This window comes from Artemia franciscana, chromosome 2 (genome assembly GCF_032884065.1).
Source record: "Artemia franciscana chromosome 2, ASM3288406v1, whole genome shotgun sequence".
Classification (NCBI taxonomy): Eukaryota; Metazoa; Arthropoda; class Branchiopoda; order Anostraca; family Artemiidae; genus Artemia; species Artemia franciscana.
The window spans coordinates 59,756,307-59,775,551 of NC_088864.1; the positions used below are offsets into that span (position 1 = coordinate 59,756,307).

The 19,245-nt window shown below is 33.3% G+C and overlaps 1 protein-coding gene across 2 annotated transcripts in view; it reads left to right on the plus strand.

Annotated features, from left to right (window-relative positions):
* Nucleotides 1-19,245, plus strand: part of LOC136043863 (gamma-tubulin complex component 2 homolog) — a 28,738-nt gene that overhangs the window by 1,574 nt on the left and 7,919 nt on the right. Inside the window, exons 2-4 of one of the 2 annotated variants that reach the window (XM_065728816.1) lie at nt 10,092-10,235; nt 12,232-12,315; nt 19,053-19,213. In XM_065728816.1, the coding sequence (XP_065584888.1) occupies nt 10,131-10,235; nt 12,232-12,315; nt 19,053-19,213 (350 nt within the window). In that variant the 5' untranslated portion in view covers nt 10,092-10,130. The remainder of the gene's footprint in view (nt 1-10,091; nt 10,236-12,231; nt 12,316-19,052; nt 19,214-19,245) is intronic. The other variant, XM_065728817.1, reaches the window with a different exon arrangement.

Sequence of the window (19,245 nt, forward strand, 5' to 3'; positions counted from 1 at the left end):
TTTATTATTCTTTTGGTAATACACATATATGTTTGATCATAAAACAAAAATGTCAAAAAAAAAATCAACAATGAACTCTTATAAACCGTGTCTGGGAATATAGACAGTGCAGAAACATACAATACTCTATAGACACTGGGTAACTGCATAAACATATTTGCTCAATATAATTTTTAATTATTTTTAAACTTTTTAATTATAATTTATTTATAGTCATTTTAATTTATTTGTAATTATTATAATTTAAATTTTTGATAATTTTAAACTATTTGCTCAATGCAATGATTGCAGGTGTTATAAAAAGTACTTTTTAGGATGAATCTTTTTTTCTTTTTCTTTTTAACTGCGGGTGTAAATAATGCGCAATCTTTAATGTTTATGCAATACAATGACCTATGCACGAACGCATGCTTAAAAACCCAAAGCGCAATTTTAAAAAAAAAATGAAAAGAAATTCCTTTTTATGAGATCCTCACAAACAACAACGCACAAATACACATATTGATTCTCATCCATCCACCCAAATCAAGTAGAAGGAGAGAATTTATCAATTGAGATATTTATCAATTTGTTGACTGGATCACCTTGTTAAGATTACGAGCCAATTAAAGACAAATATGAGCAGATTTTTATAGCTAGATTAGTTTTATTCGCTTTTTGGTGATTTTGTACAATATTTTTTTTGTCGCATAAGTTGGTTTATTTGTTGGTATTTAACTTTATCAATCGTTCAACGAATAATTTTGTCAAATTATGTAGCAATTTGATTCAAAAAATTTGGCTTTTTTCTAATTTAAATAAAATCCGTTTTCTTGTGTGTTAAAATTTTTCAATTAAGAAATTTTAATTCTCAACGAAGCACAATTTAGTAACAGCTATGGTTTGTCCCAAATTTGTTCCTTTGCTCAAAACTTTTTTTTAAGATTTTTTAAAATAATTGTAGTGGAATAACCCCATTCTACTTTTCTTTTCTAAAAATGTGTTAAAGCTCAGCGATGTTAGACAGAGGTTTAGATTGTTTCAACTTAGAAAGAGGTTTAGATTGTTAGAGGTTTTAGATTGTTTTCAACGCTGGAGACATTGGTTTTCTACGGAAAATAGTATGGTATCATCTTTTTATTGTCAGGAGAATTATTTAGAATTCATGAGCAATTTTAAAAATCGGTGAAAATAGAAATACTAAATGCATTGAATTTCTTTATCGTCAGTCATCACAAACATAAGTAACGCTATCTTTAGAATCCAAGTTCCCAGATTAACTGCAGCCAGACTTAAAGAATAAAATATGGCTCGCTTGACAGATAAAATTAAGATAAAACCAAAATACGTAGACATAAAATAAACTGAATATAATAAAATAAAACATAAAATAAATATAAAAAATAAGACATAAAATAAAATACGTAACAAAAATAAAGATGTATCAAACCAATTTGCGTTTATAATACTGTTTTTTCAACAATTTTAATCAAGCTGACAATTGACGATTGGAGTTACAAGCAATAAAAACTGAGTTTTATTCTTTATTAGCCAATTAAGTATAAGTATAAAACTACTGGAGCACACTATGATTAATATTCTCGGGTTTTCTTTATAATAATATATTATTTATAATAAGAATAGTGAAGTAAACAGTTTGGAAAAAAGACAACAACAACGGACATAGAACGAAAACGATAATCAACAATAAGATTAAAAAACCAATAAAAGAAATGGGGGCGACAAATGCCGATACGCTGTTTCCGAAAGTTTTTCATGTAAACCAGTCAGCTTCTCAGTTATATCTGGAAGGTGGTTTTTAGTTACTATCTTTTAATTCCTATACCAAGAAGATAAAGAAGGAATTTACAGAAGTGGAAAAAACACCGAATATCACTAGCATCCTTTCTCCTAAAAAGTGAAGAGTTCGTGGTAACGAACTGTAAGTAAGGAGTGACCCGGCTCAGTAGTAACCGAAATTCTAAAAAATGGATGTTTTGACACCAGTAGATAATCAAAAGAATCGCATTTTTATGGTGATTATTAAATATATGAGTTTCATTAAGTTTAATCTTACTCATCAAAAGTTATGAGCCGGAGAAAATTTGCCTTATTTTCGAAAAAAAGGGCAAAATCCCCTTAAAAGTTATAGAATCTTGAAAATTACACCATCAGATTCAGCGTGTCATAGAACTCCTCTGTAGAGGTTTCAAGATCCTCTCTGCATAAATATGGAATTTCTATTTTTTGCCAGAAGAAAGATCACGGATGCGTGTTTGTTTTTATTGTTTTTTGTTTTGTTTTTTTTTGTTTTTTTTCAGGGGTGACCCAGTGACCCTAGAATTTCGCGATTGAGGGCTCATTCAAAGGACATTAAAAGTTCTAGTGCCCTTTTTAAGTGACCAAAAACATTGGAAGGCACCTAGGTCCACTCCCACGCTCATTTTTTCCCAAAGTCACCTGATCAAAATTTTGGGATAGCCATTTTGTTCAGCGTAGTCGAAATATCTAATAACTGTGTCTTTGAGAACAACTTAATCCCCCACACTCCCCGGGGTAAGGGCTGCATGTTATGAACCTTGCCCATTGTTTATATATAGTATTGGTTATTGCTAAGTATACAGACGTTCTCAGGTTTTTTGGTTGGGGGGGGGGTCGGAGGGATTAGGTTACGTGGAAGGATCTTTCCATGGAGGAATTTTTCATGGGGAAGATAACTTCTATGAAGGTGCGCTGGATATTCAGTATTATTTAAAAACGATCAGAAACTAAGTAAAAAAAAACAACAATTTTTTAACTGAAAGTAAGGAGTAACATTAAAACTTGGCACTTCGTACAATTCCATAAAAAAAAAACCTCAGCTGGAGTCTAGTGGACTGTGCACTGACCGCGCAAATCGCAACCACTGACCGTGCAAATCAAAATTCTAAAAATATGGGAAATAGTAATTATTATACAGATTTAGCTATAAAAAGTCTTAAAAAACCGAAGACTCATTAAGAAGGACATGATACAAAAGCAGAAGAAAGAGCACAGCATTGAAATCACCATTTCAAAAGCCCTTGACTAGAGTTACTGTCCCCCATTCAAAAATTAGGACACCCGTATTTTTACATCGATAATCGCGATACGTCTCCTATCTAGCTTCTTTTTTCCCAGCGCTAGCAGCCTACAAGAAAATCGTAGTAAGGGGCCATTCAACAGCAAGTGCTTGAATCTGCGTGCCTGCTATATCTACAAACGTTTATCTTATATGGCGAAATTTGAAAACATCAACATAGTTTAAGTTTATACCATTATAATTACAATCACTGTTATCTGGATTTCATTTCATATCTGCATTTCAAATCATTTCATAAAGAACTCAGCACTAAAGGTCTCTCAGCTGCCCATGCTTCTGAGCCAAATATTACATTACCTGCGATGAAATAAATTTTAAAAATTATATTCCCTATGAAACCTGCGACTTTGTGACAAGTCTGCAGTCATAGCCTGTATCGAATGAACTACATTGCTTGGAATTACATTACTTGGACTACTTTCTTACAGAATGATTTAACTTGCTTTAGGAAAGTTTTTGCCTATTTTCTATGTATTTTTCAATCTGCAAAAAAAGGAAAGCAAAGTACGTAAGCGTAATTTGGCAGATGGATAAAACTGAATAAAAACTATCAACCCATAAAAATATATGCTATCACCTTTGCTTTTTTTTTTCTTTTTTTTTTTTGCTTTTTTTAAGGACTGTTCAGTTTGCGTTGTTTTTAATTTCATATATATTGTAACACAGTTATTGCTAACCTTTAGACGTTCATGGACAATTAAATGTACCATTTTCTACTTGATGAACCAAGGACCACTAATAGGGATATATATATATATATATATATATATATATATATATATATATATATATATATATATATATATATATATATATATATATATATATATATATATATATATATATATATATATATATATATATATATATATATATATATATATATATGTATATAAATCCCTATTAGTGGTCCTTGGTTCATCAAGTAGAAAATGGTACATTTAATTGTCCATGAACGTCTAAAGGTTAGCAATAACTGTGTTACAATATATATGAAATTAAAAACAACGTAAATATATATATATATATATATATATATATATATATATATATATATATATATATATATATATATATATATATATATATATAGTAATTATTTTTTCAAAAGAAGAAAAAAAACGACATTTATAGTGTGATAGTTGTTCTTGTATATTTGACATCATGATGTGGAGATTAAGTTTCAACGATGTTATTGCAAGACAAAGAGCTGCATTGATCACAAGCCGAGAGTGATACCGAGCTTTAATTACTGTCACAGATGCAAATGTTTTTTTTACATAAATATGTATTTGGAAATTGAATCAAAATTTTCATAGGTGTCTCACGAATTTTTGAGAAAGATCCAAAAATGAGCTCTTGATAAAGAGGGCTTGAATTTTAATTTGAGACTATCAACATAAGAATGACCAATGAGGCTTTCTGTTTCTTTTGTGCTTAAATTTGTCCTCTTCGATGTTAGATGCAAGTGAATCTATTATTCACGTATTTCCATGTCTGGGATCATCTTCTCTTGGGTTATGAAAATCAAAATATTATGTCACTGACTGTAAGTGCCGTTGAATAGTCATGATGCTCCATGACGGTTGAGATCCTTCCCTTCCATATAATCATCAATGTTTATAAACATCTGTAGATGTCCATTTGCCAACCGCGTTTGCCACAGTGATTTTCTTTCGAAAACAGTCTTTCCTCGTAATGTAAACATATCCTTAATTTGTCCTTGTAAAGATATTATTAGTTCATTTAACAGAGAGAAAATATCTGCCAGGTATGCCAGCTTGGCTAGCCACTCATCATCGGACAAGGGTCCTTGAAATTTCTGATTATTTTGTCGCTGAAACAAATAGTCGAATTTCTTCACTCAAGACGAACAGTCGGCCCAGTATTTTGCCCTTCAATAGCTTCTCAGCATGAAGAAAAAGGTGAGTGTACAGGGAATCCATTTCTTCGCAGAGAATTTCAAACATCCGAGAATTCAGAGCTTTATGTCTAATTTCATTCACAAAATTTTATAACACTGGATAATACTTCGTTTATTTCTGGTTACATTTCTTTCTTTTTTCCAGAAGCTGCTCACGATGTATAATACAGTGGGTAGACAAAATGTCTGGGTCGCTAACATTTTCTACTCTTTCAACAACTCCTCAGCAATGTTCAGTCATGTTGTAGCACCGTCTGTACAAATGCCTATACCTTTTTCCCACTCAATTTCGTTCTTTAGCAAATAACTATCAAGGGCTTCAAAAAATATTGAAGCTAGTTACTCTGTCTTGCCAGTTCAGCGGGAAAAAAATTCTTATTGTAATTCTCCTTGAAACTCAACCCTTACGACACAAAGACTGCTTTGTTACTGATTTCTATAGATTCATCAAGTTGAATTGAACAAAATGGTGCATTTTTTTCCCATTGTTACAACTTGATTTTCAATGTCTTCAGTTTTCAATTTTCAAGTTTTCAATTTTCAGTTTTCAGTTTTATTCAATTATGACCCTGAAATGTAAAATGCAAGGTTTGATCAAGTGTTCTCCTATCGTATATGGCTTTTTATTCTGGGCAATTCGGATTGCTATCAAGTAGGAAGCCATTAATAGGAACTTTTTCAGCAACCATATTTTTAAAACCCTTTCATACCTTCATGCGCTCTTTGAAAATATTCAAGTGTTTTGGCAGCCTAAGTTTGATTCCAAGTGAATTTTAAGTATTGATTGTTTCACGGCATAATTTCACGGTTCCATGATAAATAACACAAAGAAGTCTTGGGTTCAGCTGACTAGCAGGTTCTTGAATAGATCAAAATTTTAGGTAATCTGAATCATATTTTCTTTATAATTTGCGTTTTTGTTGTCTGACGAGGACTGTGGATGCTCTGGTGAGTCTGATTCATGATCAACTGACTATTATTATTTTTTTATCACTTTATCTTTACTTTTTCTGAAGAAATGCAAAATATTCACTTGCCTTTTTTCACTCATTATGGGTCCTTGCTTTTTGTTTCTGTGAAATGCCTGTTTTTGGTTTAATCACGAAGTAAAGTATCTATCTATCTATGGGTCCTTGCCTTTTCTTACTCAATAGTTTCAGGAAAGTCCATTAAATAAGTATTTTTGAATTCATACTTGTGTACTTCAGAGGAACTAACCTGGAGCGTCCTTCGTCATAGACGGACAATAGGCCTGACCATGACAATACGCTCTACCATTTGAGCTACTTCGACTTACTTCATAGGAACTAAACTAATACTGGAGACTGGATTGAAAATTGAAATAGAATGAAACTGTTTCGCGGAAATTTGTTCGCAAAATTAGACAGGCAAAAGGGAATACATCCTTACATAGATGTATGCTGATTCAAGGATGTACAACAGCAATTGTTTTTAGCCTTTTCCAGTCGCAATAAAGCTTTATAATATTAAACGTAACCTTCAAATTTTTAATCTATGATAAGTTTCTTTGACTTCGTTTCTTTTTTTATATTCATGAAATACAAAAAATATACATTGTTTATGTATACATCCCTTTTCTTCGTGGACCACCTAAACCTTTCATGGACCATTAGTGGTCCATGGACCACTGGTTGGCGACTGCTGATGTAACACGTATGTGTGACATCAAACAGCAGCAAAATACGCCATCTAAAATTTAGGTCCAATGCGATCTTCTTTTCTTTTTTTCTTTCTTTCTTTTCTTTTTAGGACCGTTCAGTTTTAGCAGAACTCGCTATCTAAAATCTAAGCTTAATGCGATCTCTTTTTTTTCTAAGGACTGTTCAGTTTGTGTTGTTTTTAATTTCATCAATAATGTAGCACGTATGTGTAATACCAAATGGCAGCAAAACACGCCATCTAACATCTAAGTTCAATGCAATCTTTTTTTTTTTTTTATTTTGATTATTCAGTTTTTGTTGTTTTTAATTTCATGGATAATGTAAACACGTTTGTGGAGAAGGGCTTGAACCACAGCCATATTGCCTTTTGGTAACCGAAAACTGTTTAACTTTACTTCCAGTCTTCGACAGAAATGTCTGTTAGAAATCTTTATTAAGTTTCGCTCTTCCTAGAAAAAACGAAGGAGCTTCAATTTTTGTTAGTGTATTGTCTTGAGAAATGTATCTTAGTTCTCATTTTCCTTTTTATTTTGTTTTCTTTTTTCGTAAATAAGCTAAAACATCTGTTTAAGAGTAATAAAGAACAAGGTGTCCTCAACAATTTTGTTTTTCCACTTTGATCAAGTTTTTTTTTTTACAAATATTCCTATTTTTTTTATCTTGAAACTTATTAGAGAACTTTAATTTTGTTCTTATCTTCACCGTCAGTTTTTTTTTTTTTTTTTTTCATCTCTTATTCTGTTATATCCAAAACGCGATTTCGTAAAAAAAAGACCACTGTTCTCAGGCAACAAATGTTGATGACGTCCTGCAGAAGCACACTGCCATGTTAAGCAGAATGTTTTGTTTTTTTTCAAAGATTCCAAATTTTTTTATGTTGAAAAATATTAGAGAACTTTAATTTTGTTCTTATCTTCACCGACAGTTTTTTTTTCTTCTTCTTCTTCTTCTCTTATTCTGTTTTATCCAAAACGCGATTTCGTAAAAAAAGACCACTGTTCTCAGGCAACAAATGTTGATGACGTCCTGCAGAAGCACACTGCCTTGTTAAGCAGAAGGTTTTTTTTTTACAAAGATTCCAAATTTTTTTATGTTGAAAAATATTAGAGAACTTTAATTTTGTTCTTATCTTCACTGACAGTTTTTTTTTCTTCTTCTTCTCTTATTCTGTTTTATCCAAAACGCGATTTCGTAAAAAAAGACCACTGTTCTCAGGCAACAAATGTTGATGACGTCCTGCAGAAGCACACTGCCATATTAAGCAGAATGTTTTGTTTTTTTTTACAAAGATTTTAAATTTTTTTATGTTGAAAAATATTAGAGAACTTTAATTTTGTTCTTATCTTCACCGACAGTTTTTTATTCTTCTTCTTCTTCTTCTCTTATTCTGTTTTATCCAAAACACGATTTCGTAAAAAAAGACCACTGTTCTCAGGCAACAAATGTTGATGACGTCCTGCAGAAGCACACTGCCATGTTAAGCAGAAGGTTTTTTTTTTTACAAAGATTCCAAATTTTTTTATGTTGAAAAATATTAAGAGAACTTTAATTTTGTTCTTATCTTCACTGACAGTTTTTTTTTTCTTCTTCTTCTCTTATTCTGTTTTATCCAAAACGCGATTTCGTAAAAAAAAAAGACCACTGTTCTCAGGCAACAAATGTTGATGACGTCCTGCAGAAGCACACTGCCATATTAAGCAGAAGGTTTTTTTTTTACAAAGATTCCAAATTCTTTTATGTTGAAAAATATTAGAGAACTTTAATTTTGTTCTTATCTTCACCGACAGTTTTTTTTTCTTCTTCTTCTTCTTCTCTTATTCTGTTTTATCCAAAACACAATTTCGTAAAAAAAGACCACTGTTCTCAGGCAACAAATGTTGATGACGTCCTGCAGAAGCACACTGCCATGTTAAGCAGAAGGTTTTTTTTTTTTACAAAGATTCCAATTTTTTTTATGTTGAAAAATATTAGAGAATTTTAATTTTGTTCTTATCTTCACCGACAGTTTTTTTCTTCTTCTTCTTCTTATCTTATTCTGTTTTATCCAAAACGCGATTTCGTAAAAAAAGACCACTGTTCTCAGGCAACAAATGTTGATGACGTCCTGCAGAAGCACACTGCCATGTTAAGCAGAAGGTTTTTTTTTTACAAAGATTCCAATTTTTTTTATGTTGAAAAATATTAGAGAACTTTAATTTTGTTCTTATCTTCACTGACAGTTTTTTTTTTTCTTCTTCTTCTCTTTTTCTGTTTTATCCAAAACGCGATTTCGTAAAAAAAAGACCACTGTTCTCAGGCAACAAATGTTGATGACGTCCTGCAGAAGCACACTGCCATGTTAAGCAGAATGTTTTGTTTTTTTTTACAAAGATTCCAAATTTTTTTATGTTGAAAAATATTAGAGAACTTTAATTTTGTTCTTATCTTCACCGACAGTTTTTTTTTTCTTTTTCTTCTTCTCTTATTCTGTTTTATCCAAAACACGATTTCGTAAAAAAAGACCACTGTTCTCAGGCAACAAATGTTGATGACGTCCTGCAGAAGCACACTGCCATGTTAAGCAGAAGGTTTTTTTTTTACAAAGATTCCAATTTTTTTTATGTTGAAAAATATTGGAGAGCTTTAATTTTGTTCTTATCTTCACCGACAGTTTTTTTCTTCTTCTTCTTCTGATCTTATTCTGTTTTATCCAAAACGCGATTTCGTAAAAAAAAGACCACTGTTCTCAGGCAACAAATGTTGATGACGTCCTGCAGAAGCACACTGCCATGTTAAGCAGAAGGTTTTTTTTTTTACAAAGATTCCAAATTTTTTTATGTTGAAAAATATTAGAGAACTTTAATTTTGTTCTTATCTTCACCGACAGTTTTTTTTCTTCTTCTTCTTCTTCTCTTATTCTGTTTTATCCAAAACGCGATTTCGTAAAAAAAGACCACTGTTCTCAGGCAACAAATGTTGATGACGTCCTGCAGAAGCACACTGCCATGTTAAGCAGAAGGTTTTTTTTTACAAAGATTCCAAATTTTTATATGTTGAAAAATATTAGAGAACTTTAATTTTGTTCTTATCTTCACCAACAGTTTTTTTTCTTCTTCTTCTTCTTCTCTTATTCTGTTTTATCCAAAACGCGATTTCGTAAAAAAAAAAGACCACTGTTCTCAGGCAACAAATGTTGATGACATCCTGCAGAAGCACACTGCCATGTTAAGCAGAAGGTTTTTTTTTTTTACAAAGATTCCAAATTTGTTTATGTTGAAAAATATTAGAGAACTTTAATTTTGTTCTTATCTTCACCGACAGTTTTTTTTCTTCTTCTTCTTCTTCTTCTTCTCTTATTCTGTTTTATCCAAAACGCGATTTCGTAAAAAAAGAACACTGTTCTCAGGCAACAAATGTTGATGACGTCCTGCAGAAGCACACTGCCATGTTAAGCAGAATCCTGTCTGACGGTATGGTCATTTTTACAGAGGTCCTTGCTACGTTAACGAAACTGTTGAATGTCTGTGAACAGTTCTCCACCTTCATGATTGTAAGTATGCTTCTGAACGCTTTTATTAAATTTTTTTTCCAACAATTTCCTATTTTAGGGACTATGTATAAAAAAAATTGAAAAAATTCTTATGTTGAAAAAGGAATTGTTTTACTTGTAACGACGAGTGCTGCCTTTATATCAAAGATACGAAGAAATGAGGCGATAATCAATTAATCACCTAAAAAATAGGCTAAAATCATTCAAAAGGAACTCTCCACCTCCTTAACTCTCTGCTCTGTAAGCTAAAGTTTTACTATTAATTTACTGAAGAAATTTTGTTCTGTCACATTTATTGCCAGTTTGTCACAATGTTGTTATTACCTAAGGGTTTACTACTTACCAATTGCCCTTCGTATCATTTAATCAGATAATTTTATTATTAAAAGCAAATGCACATTGCTTCCCCCCCCCCCCAATTACTGAGTCATTGATAAAAATACTTTTATCCCATTTCTATTGTCCCCGCACTAGAACTTTCATTCTCGAAGCATTGAAGAAATCAATCAGACTCTAATATAAAGAGCGAGAGGTTGAGGGGGCCTCACATGCCTAACACGATCCCTGATTGTTTTAAGTTACAATGTTGCTCTTTACTTTCATTTAGAAATTTTTTTGTCTCTTTTCATTTTCAATACCATATCCAGGGTTATTGCAATTATTACGTTGCTGTCTGAAAGGGTCGTCCCCCCCCCCATATTCCGTCTGTGAGTATGTCAAGAACAATTAATACAAGGAAACGATTGAAAATAAATATCTTAGATTTTTGTCATTCCCTTAGAAGTTGATTTCCGGCAATCAAAGGGGTAAAATTAACCTTGCACTTGATGCCCATTTAATTGGACAATCTGTCTTGGCTTTTTCTACAATTGCCCATGACTTGACTTTTCCCACAACTATTCCCTTTTACCTCTAAGCAAGATATTCTTCCAAGTGAAGGTGTACCAGAGGTTAATATTCAGTTCAGGTTAATACGTAGTCGAAATTATGTTTTGGTTTGGTTTTGCTACTGTCTTCACGCAAAAAAAAAAGAAAAATTATTTTTGTATACTTTCATTTTCTGTCATTACTTGGTAGATAATATATATGTAATAAAGTTATCTGGTGATAATTGCTTAATAAATGACTAACTGCACTTTAAAAGTTCAAAGTAGAATATGTCCAGCCTGAGAGGCTACGAAAATTGAGCGAAGCATTTGTAATTTAACTTTATTTTTTTTAAACAATTTAAAACAGTACCAACACTTTTGAATGCAACAATCAGAGCCGTATCCAGAATTTGTTTTGATACGTATTTTACAAAAGGATGTATCCCGAGGGGGGGGGTACAAAAAATTTGAAAACAGATCAAAATTTGCTTATATTCATTGTTGGGAGGTTTTAAGAGTCCTATAAAAATTTCGGGGAGGAGGGGGTCAAACCCCTTACATTCCTCTTAGATTTACAGATATAAAAAAATTTGTAACAGCTTTGATTGCATGAGCTACATCGTTTTCCCTATTTCTATTGTTGCAATGGATATATTCCCTTGAAGCACTAAAGTTATTTTGCAATTGCAGTGTGCATTTGCATTTTTATTTGCAATGCACTTGCAGTTTGCAATTACACAGATTTCCAAATTGGCTGACTTCCAAGTAAATTTTCTATTTGTGAATTATGACTTAAATCTAGTGATCTAACTTATTTTATTGGATAACATATTTATATTTAATATAATTTTTATGTTCAAAATAAATTTGATTTGTCTAAATCGATTTAAAATCGACATGATTTAGCTCTTTAATTTGATGAAAACTTAATAGAAAATTGTTTCATCTATGTATATGCGAGTATTAATCTAATGAATATTTGGATTAACTTGTATTCAGAGTAGAAGAATTACGTTAAAAGAATTAGGCCTAGCTAAAAGCTCTCAATACTATCTTAGTTTACTTTCTGTATCAAAGTATTTAATTTCCGCCTCAAATTAAAGATACATCTTTGATTCTAATTATAGCGAACGAGTCGCTACCAGATAGATGCTGAATTCAGCTACAAAATCCTGAAATCCCAGCCGCCATCTTTTGATGAATATGACGAGGTATTGCCTAGCCTAGATGCGTAAAACCTGCTTTACCCCTAAGCTTGTTTTCCTTTTTTAATGCCACTTCCTTTGGAACGTTTTCGAAATTAATCATTATCGTTGTAGTAAATCTAATTTCCTCTCAAATTTTTTTTTCTTTGATAAAATCGAAGTTTAACGATGAAAAAATTCTATAAATTTTGTTTATCAATTATTTTTTTTTTACTATGCACAAGGTAAAAAGAAAAAAAAAATCTTCAGGAAAAGCACAACTAGTTTATTGACAAGCAGTTTGCCTAACGCTAAGTGTATAAACAAATTAATGGATAAAAAGATGCTATATTGCTAGTTGTTTACTCTTTAACATGTTGAAAGAAATTTAAAGAAAATTTTGCTATCCATAAGATCTTTGCACTTCAATAAACTCACAAAGGGGATGCTTGGGACGTTTGGCCCGAATCGTCGGAGATCAGGAAATCACACTTATTTTATTTTTAAATTACTTGTTGTAGTAAATGTGATACATGTGACCACATTATTATATCTAATTCAGTCGCTTTTCTGCTTACACATTACGAAATTCTGTACATGAAAAAATACCTCTGCTGTTGTTATTGAATCACTGTCACTCACGTTAATGTTTTAGAAAACATATATCGCAATATTGAAAATACCAGGTCCAATTAACCAGAATAAACAATATATATATATATATATATATATATATATATATATATATATATATATATATATATATATATATATATATATATATATATATATATATATATATATATATATATATATATATATATATATATATATAGCATAAATCACTTTGAATTGCAAAGGAAAACGTTGCACAGCGTAACCTGCTGTTAGAAGAAAAAGCAAAAATACAATGAAATGAAGGAACGCGTTGGTTTAGCGTGTGTAAGTCTGTGAGGGATGAACAGGAAGATTTGGTTTCACGCAAGAATTACTTAAATCAATGATTGCTGATTTTTCACTCTAGAGTGAAGAAGTGTTATTTTGTCGTCTGCAAATATACGCAGGAAGGGATAAATGAATTTGTGTCTGAAATTTTGACCAGCCTGGAACAGAATGAAGCTAATTTGGTGTCGGTGAAGGATAAACAGGAAAGAGGGATTGCATTAATGCCAGAAAAAGAAAATTCATATGAGTGATGTTACATTTATAAACATTCAAAGAGCAAAAAATACATCATTTTTTTCCCCATGGGTTAGAAATGCTTGGAATAAGAAAGAGCAAAATTACATTGAACTGCAAACTGAAATGTTGCACTACAAAATCTGCGAAGTTGTGTGAAATCACGTATGATTTTAAATGAATACGAACAGCTAAAGCGAAAGGTATGGAAATTTCTGAGGTAATAATGCACGAAAATGAAACGCAACAAGAGACATGCTAGAAGACATACAACAACAAGCATCACAACGAATCCCAAAAGAGAAACAATGGACAAAGAAATCTGCTTTTAGGAGAGGAGAAATAGTAAGAATCACAACAAGTCCCAAGAAAAAATAAATTCTATAAAATGGATGATTCTTTGATGCATTAAACGAAAGGAGGAGTTGATTATGAGCTAGAATTTCTTAATTCAGTTGAATTTGATAATTTGACACCGCTTTTTTGACTCTCGTTCAATTGGTGTCGTTTTCATTAAAATATTAGTTAAAGGATCCGAAAACATAGTTTTCTGCTCTTAACCAATGCTAAATCAATTATCCTCTTCGAAGGTTGTTTTGTATCGGATTGATGGCGTTTCTTGACTACTAAGGTCCTTGCATCGACCCTACAGTTTGTTCCTACAGCTGTTTTCTAACTCTGAGTCCTGTATTACCTGCGTCATCAAAAGACAAGATTTGAGTGTTGCTATGTGATCTACAGCTGTCTGCTATGTGTTGCTACAGCTGGGTTCGAACTCCGAGTCCTGCATTACCTGTATCATCATAGGACAAGATTTGAGTGTTGCTATGTGTGCTATAGCTGTCTACTATGTGCTGCTACAGCTGGGTTCGAACTCTGAGTCCTGCATTACCTGCATCATCATAGGACATGATTTGAGTGTTGCTATGTGTGTTATAGCTGTTTGCTATGTGTTGCTACGGCTGGGTTCGAACTGAGTCCTGCATTACCTGCATCATCGACATTTTCAGTGTTGCTATGTGTGCTACAGCTGGGTTCGAACTCTGAGTCCTGTATTACCTGCATCATCATAGGACAAGATTGGAGTTTTGCTATGTGTGCTACAGCTGTCTGCTATGTGTTGCTACATCTGGGTTCGAACCCTGAGTCCTACATTACCAATCTGATATGAAACTCACGGTATCACCACAGGACAAGATTTAAGTGTTGCTGTGTGTTCTACAGCTGTCTACTATGTGTTGCTACACCTGGGTTCGAACCCTGAGTCCTGCATTACCAATCTGATATGAAACTCCCTGCATCACCACAGGACAAGATTTGAGTGTTGCTGTGTGTGCTATAGCTGTCTGCTATGTGTTGCTAAAACTGGGATCGAGCTCTGAGTCTTGTATTACCAATCTGAATATCGTTAATATATTTTTTGGGGGGAGGCTAGGGCCATAGAGGGCCAGGTCTGAGCTCTCGCTAATTTTTTGGATATCTTTGATAAGTAGCTTTTTGGAGGGGATGGGGGGGGTCGGCCATGGAGGGAGAGCCAGAGATCAGTTCTCTTGGTTTTTGGAATAAAATATCTTTGATAAGTTGTTTTGGAGACGGGAAGGGGTCAGCCATGGAGGGAGGACCAGGGGTCAGCTCCCATGGTTTTGGGATAAATAATTGTAAACTATTTTTTTCTGTGAGGGGAAGCAGGCCATGGAGGGAGGACCAGGGGTCATCTCCCATAATTTTGCAATCAAATATAGTTCAAATTTGGTATTATTATTATTATTATTGTATTTGGGGCGCATGGAGGAAGGATCAGAGGTCAGTTTTCATGAATTATCATTGATAAGTGTTTGCGGGAGAGGGGGATCAGGCCATGGAGGGTCAAGGGTCAGCTTCCATGTGTTTTGGAATTAAGTATCGTTAATTAGCTTTTTTGAGTGGGGGCTGGGGTCGGGCTAACATGATCATTGAACTATTTTTAAATAGTTCACCCCCAGAGCATCCCTTCCATAAGAACAATATATGCCACCTGTGCATAACTTATAACGGCTATCTCTGGGCTCTTGGGGTTGTTTCGACCTGGGGGGTTGGAGTTTTTATTATGTGATCTTTGAACTATTTTTAACAAAATGGCTACCTGAAAATTTTTATCAGAAACATTGAGGGAAAGAGGCGTGGGGGGGGGGGGCTAGTTGCCCTCCGATCACTTTCCACTCTTATAAAAGGCACTAGAAATTCAAATTTCCAATCGAATGTGCTCCTTCCGAAGTTTATACGACAACCATTTCCATATGAAGTGCCTCTGGGAAAAGAATAAAACATAGGAGCCTTATGGCCTTTGCTATAAGAAACGTTATAGTGTTGCCTCTGATTCCTATAATATTGTTTCTGCAATAAACTGTATTATTAAGGTGAGTCTAGTAATAGCTATCATTCCTGATTCACCTCTAATGTAAATTTTTTCGGACGAGGGTTTTTAACGCGTTTTTTTGGCTTTTGGTTACTATGGGCCGTGGTTTTTCCATGAGATTCAAGTATGTATGGGTTCTGGGCTTTAAAAAAAAAGTTCGCTAATGTTCAAATACATAGAACAGAAGGATAAATTTTGTTTTTAGAGGGGGGTAGTAATAGTTTTGCATTTAAGCAGCATGAAATAAATATATAAAAAAATACATGAGAATTAACCAATAAATAAAACCTAATTCATTTGAATCAGCTTTCATCACTTCTGATAAAACGGACTGAATTACATTTTCTAGTTATATTGTTGATTTGATGAGAGTTGAGGTGAATGGGGTTGGTTTGAATGGCAGTTGGTTCTGAGAGGGTTGGGTCTAACAGGGGCTGAACTTCATGAAAATGGAGTAAATTGAGGGTTGAATTGTACGGGAGTTAAGTTAAATGGGAGTTGAATTAAATTGATGGTTAGTTTCACAAGGGGTGAAATCACCCGGGGTGTGTTTGAATGGGGCTAAGTTCCACGGAAATACTCAAATCCACTATAAGATATAGCTCAACTGTTTTATGCATGAAACCTGCTTACAAATGTGCTTTCTTTCTTATACTCAACTTCCAAGTTGTTCTCTTACTGGCTTTGTCATTGTTCATGGCATCTGTTTGTGATGTAATTAACTGTTAAGAATTGACTGTTGGCCGTTAAGAATCACGTGTCTGATCTTAGCTGAAAACAAAAGTTACTGTCATATTTATATAGGAATCTTTGTACCTCCGAATCGGTGGATATTTGTTTATTAGTGGAATAACCGTGATTAACCCTTTTTGACCTTATGTTGTCAATTGACACCATCTAGTTTAAAGTCGCGTACTTTCGATCTGTGTGAAAATGTTCGGGTGAAAAGAAATCTACGGTCCAATACATATATAAATTAAAATAGGGGTAAGTCAGTTTAATAGACAGTGAAAAACAAACACAAAAAGTTCTAGACATTTTACCACATACATTAGTGATCGTCATCAGCAGATAAACTAAAGTATTACAATTAAAACAAACTATATTATATTACTTCTGGGTCACAGATAGTTTTTGGTTCATTTAAAGTCTCGAGTTTTTTATTCTATATATATATAAATAAGTTGTCTGTGTGTGTGTGTGTCTGTTGAGTGACGTCATGTTTGTGTGTCGACTGACGTCATGTTTTCGACTGACGAAATTACAGACCGGGACATCGGGACACAAATGACGACCGGGACACCGGCACATAGGGAATATAAATGACCGGGACACTCAAAGAGAAAGCGACCGGGACACAAGGAATGTTCGATTAGCAATCACCATCAACAAAGCACCGGGACACAAATGACGACCGGGACACAGGGAGTATAAATGACGACCAGGACATAAGTAAAAAAAAACTGAAAAAACTAAAAAAAAGGTAAAAACTACAAAAAAACTAAAAAGAAAAAAAAAACTAATAAAAAAAACTAAAAAAGCTAAAAAACTAAAAAAACTAAAAAAGAAAAAAAAGAAAAAAGGAAAATAATGAAAAATAAAGGAGAAAAACAAAACTAAAAAAAATAAAAATAAAAAAAAATAAAAAGAAAAAAAGGGGAAAAACACAAAAATTTATTTCATCATATACCATTTCAAAAACGAATGTATATATAGACCGGGACAGCGGGATACAAATGACGACCGGGACACAGGGAATATAAATGACGACCGGGACACAGGGACACAACTTCAACGGGGACGCCGGGGGGCATAAGGGGATATATAAATGACGACGGGGACACAGGGAATGTTCGATTAGCAATCACCATCAACAAAGCTCAAGGGCAACCATTAGAATCATGAGGTATAACTAAAAAAACTAAAAAAAAGGTAAAAAACTAAAAACTAAAAAAAGACCAATTCAAAAACGAATCTATATACAGACCGGGACACCGGGACACAAATGACGACCGGGACACAAGAAATATAAATGACGCCCGGAACGCTCAAAGAGAAATCACAGACTGGGAGATCTGAATACGGATTGTTTTCCCATGGACCATTATATGTTGCATGTTCAAGAGTCGGTAAACCCGACAATCTACTTATATGCACAGACAATGGAACAGCAAAGAATGTTGTATATTCGCAAGTTTTACGTAGTTAAAAACATATATATATATATATATATATATATATATATATATATATATATATATATACATATATATATATATATTCACAGGTGGGACATAGGGACACAACTACTATGGCGCGTAACTAATATGGCACGTAACGACTTACGCGCGCGGGGGGGCTTGGGGGGGAGCGCGAAGCGCCCCCACCAACTAGCTGTTGGGGTGGCGCGAAGCGCCACCCCAACAGCTAGTATTGACTAAATGTAAGTTGAATTTTTAATGAAGGTGGCACAATCTTAGTTCTTCTTCCAATTGCAAATAAAATGTTGCTGAATTTATAGTTGTACACTTGCTTGCTTGGTCTATCATCCCCATATATACATCATAGGTGTTTTTTAAAGATCACACTGCCTTTCTATGACGAATATATAAAAGTTTAAATTGGGATAAGTCCTTTTACTAGACAGTGAAAAACAGATACAAAAGTTCTGGATATTTTGACTATATAAATGAGGGATCGTCATCAGTAGACAAACTGAAATATTATGATTAAAACAAACTATATTTATGCAGAATAAAATAATTACTTCCAGGTCATAGATAGTTCTGCCTCATTGGCTGAGAGGATTCATTAACGGGGTTCATTCAAAGTCTTCAGTTTTAAAGTCTGTTTTTGATTATAGTAGCCTATTTATATTTTTGATGAAAAAAAACTAAAAATGTGTGGAATTGCAGCTGTATACTACATATGCAGATAATTGTCATGAACTGAAGATTTGTTTTTCTCGGAGTTAAAAAAGTTAGTGCAAAATAGCACGTGAAAAAACAAGCGGAAATCCTAATTTCGAAAAAAAGGTTATATCGAGTTATCGGTACTGTAATAGTAATGGACCTTTGTGCACAAGCATTGACTAATTTTGGTGATTATAATTGATGCCACGAGAATGTAAAAAAATGATTTAGCCCACTTTGATATTTAGCTTCCCCTTTATTAGTTTTTTCTTTGATAGGCTCAGCAAGAGCCGAAGCAGATTTCAACGGCAGATACTTTTGAAGAAACGATTAAAAAGATGGACTTGCAATTTTCAGCTCTTTTGGTTTCGTTCATTGAAAAAGTAACTGTGGTTCAGTTTGAAGCTAGTAGTGAAAAGAGATCGGCTCTTTTGGACAGGTAAGCAGCTTCTGTATTAACCTACGGTAGAA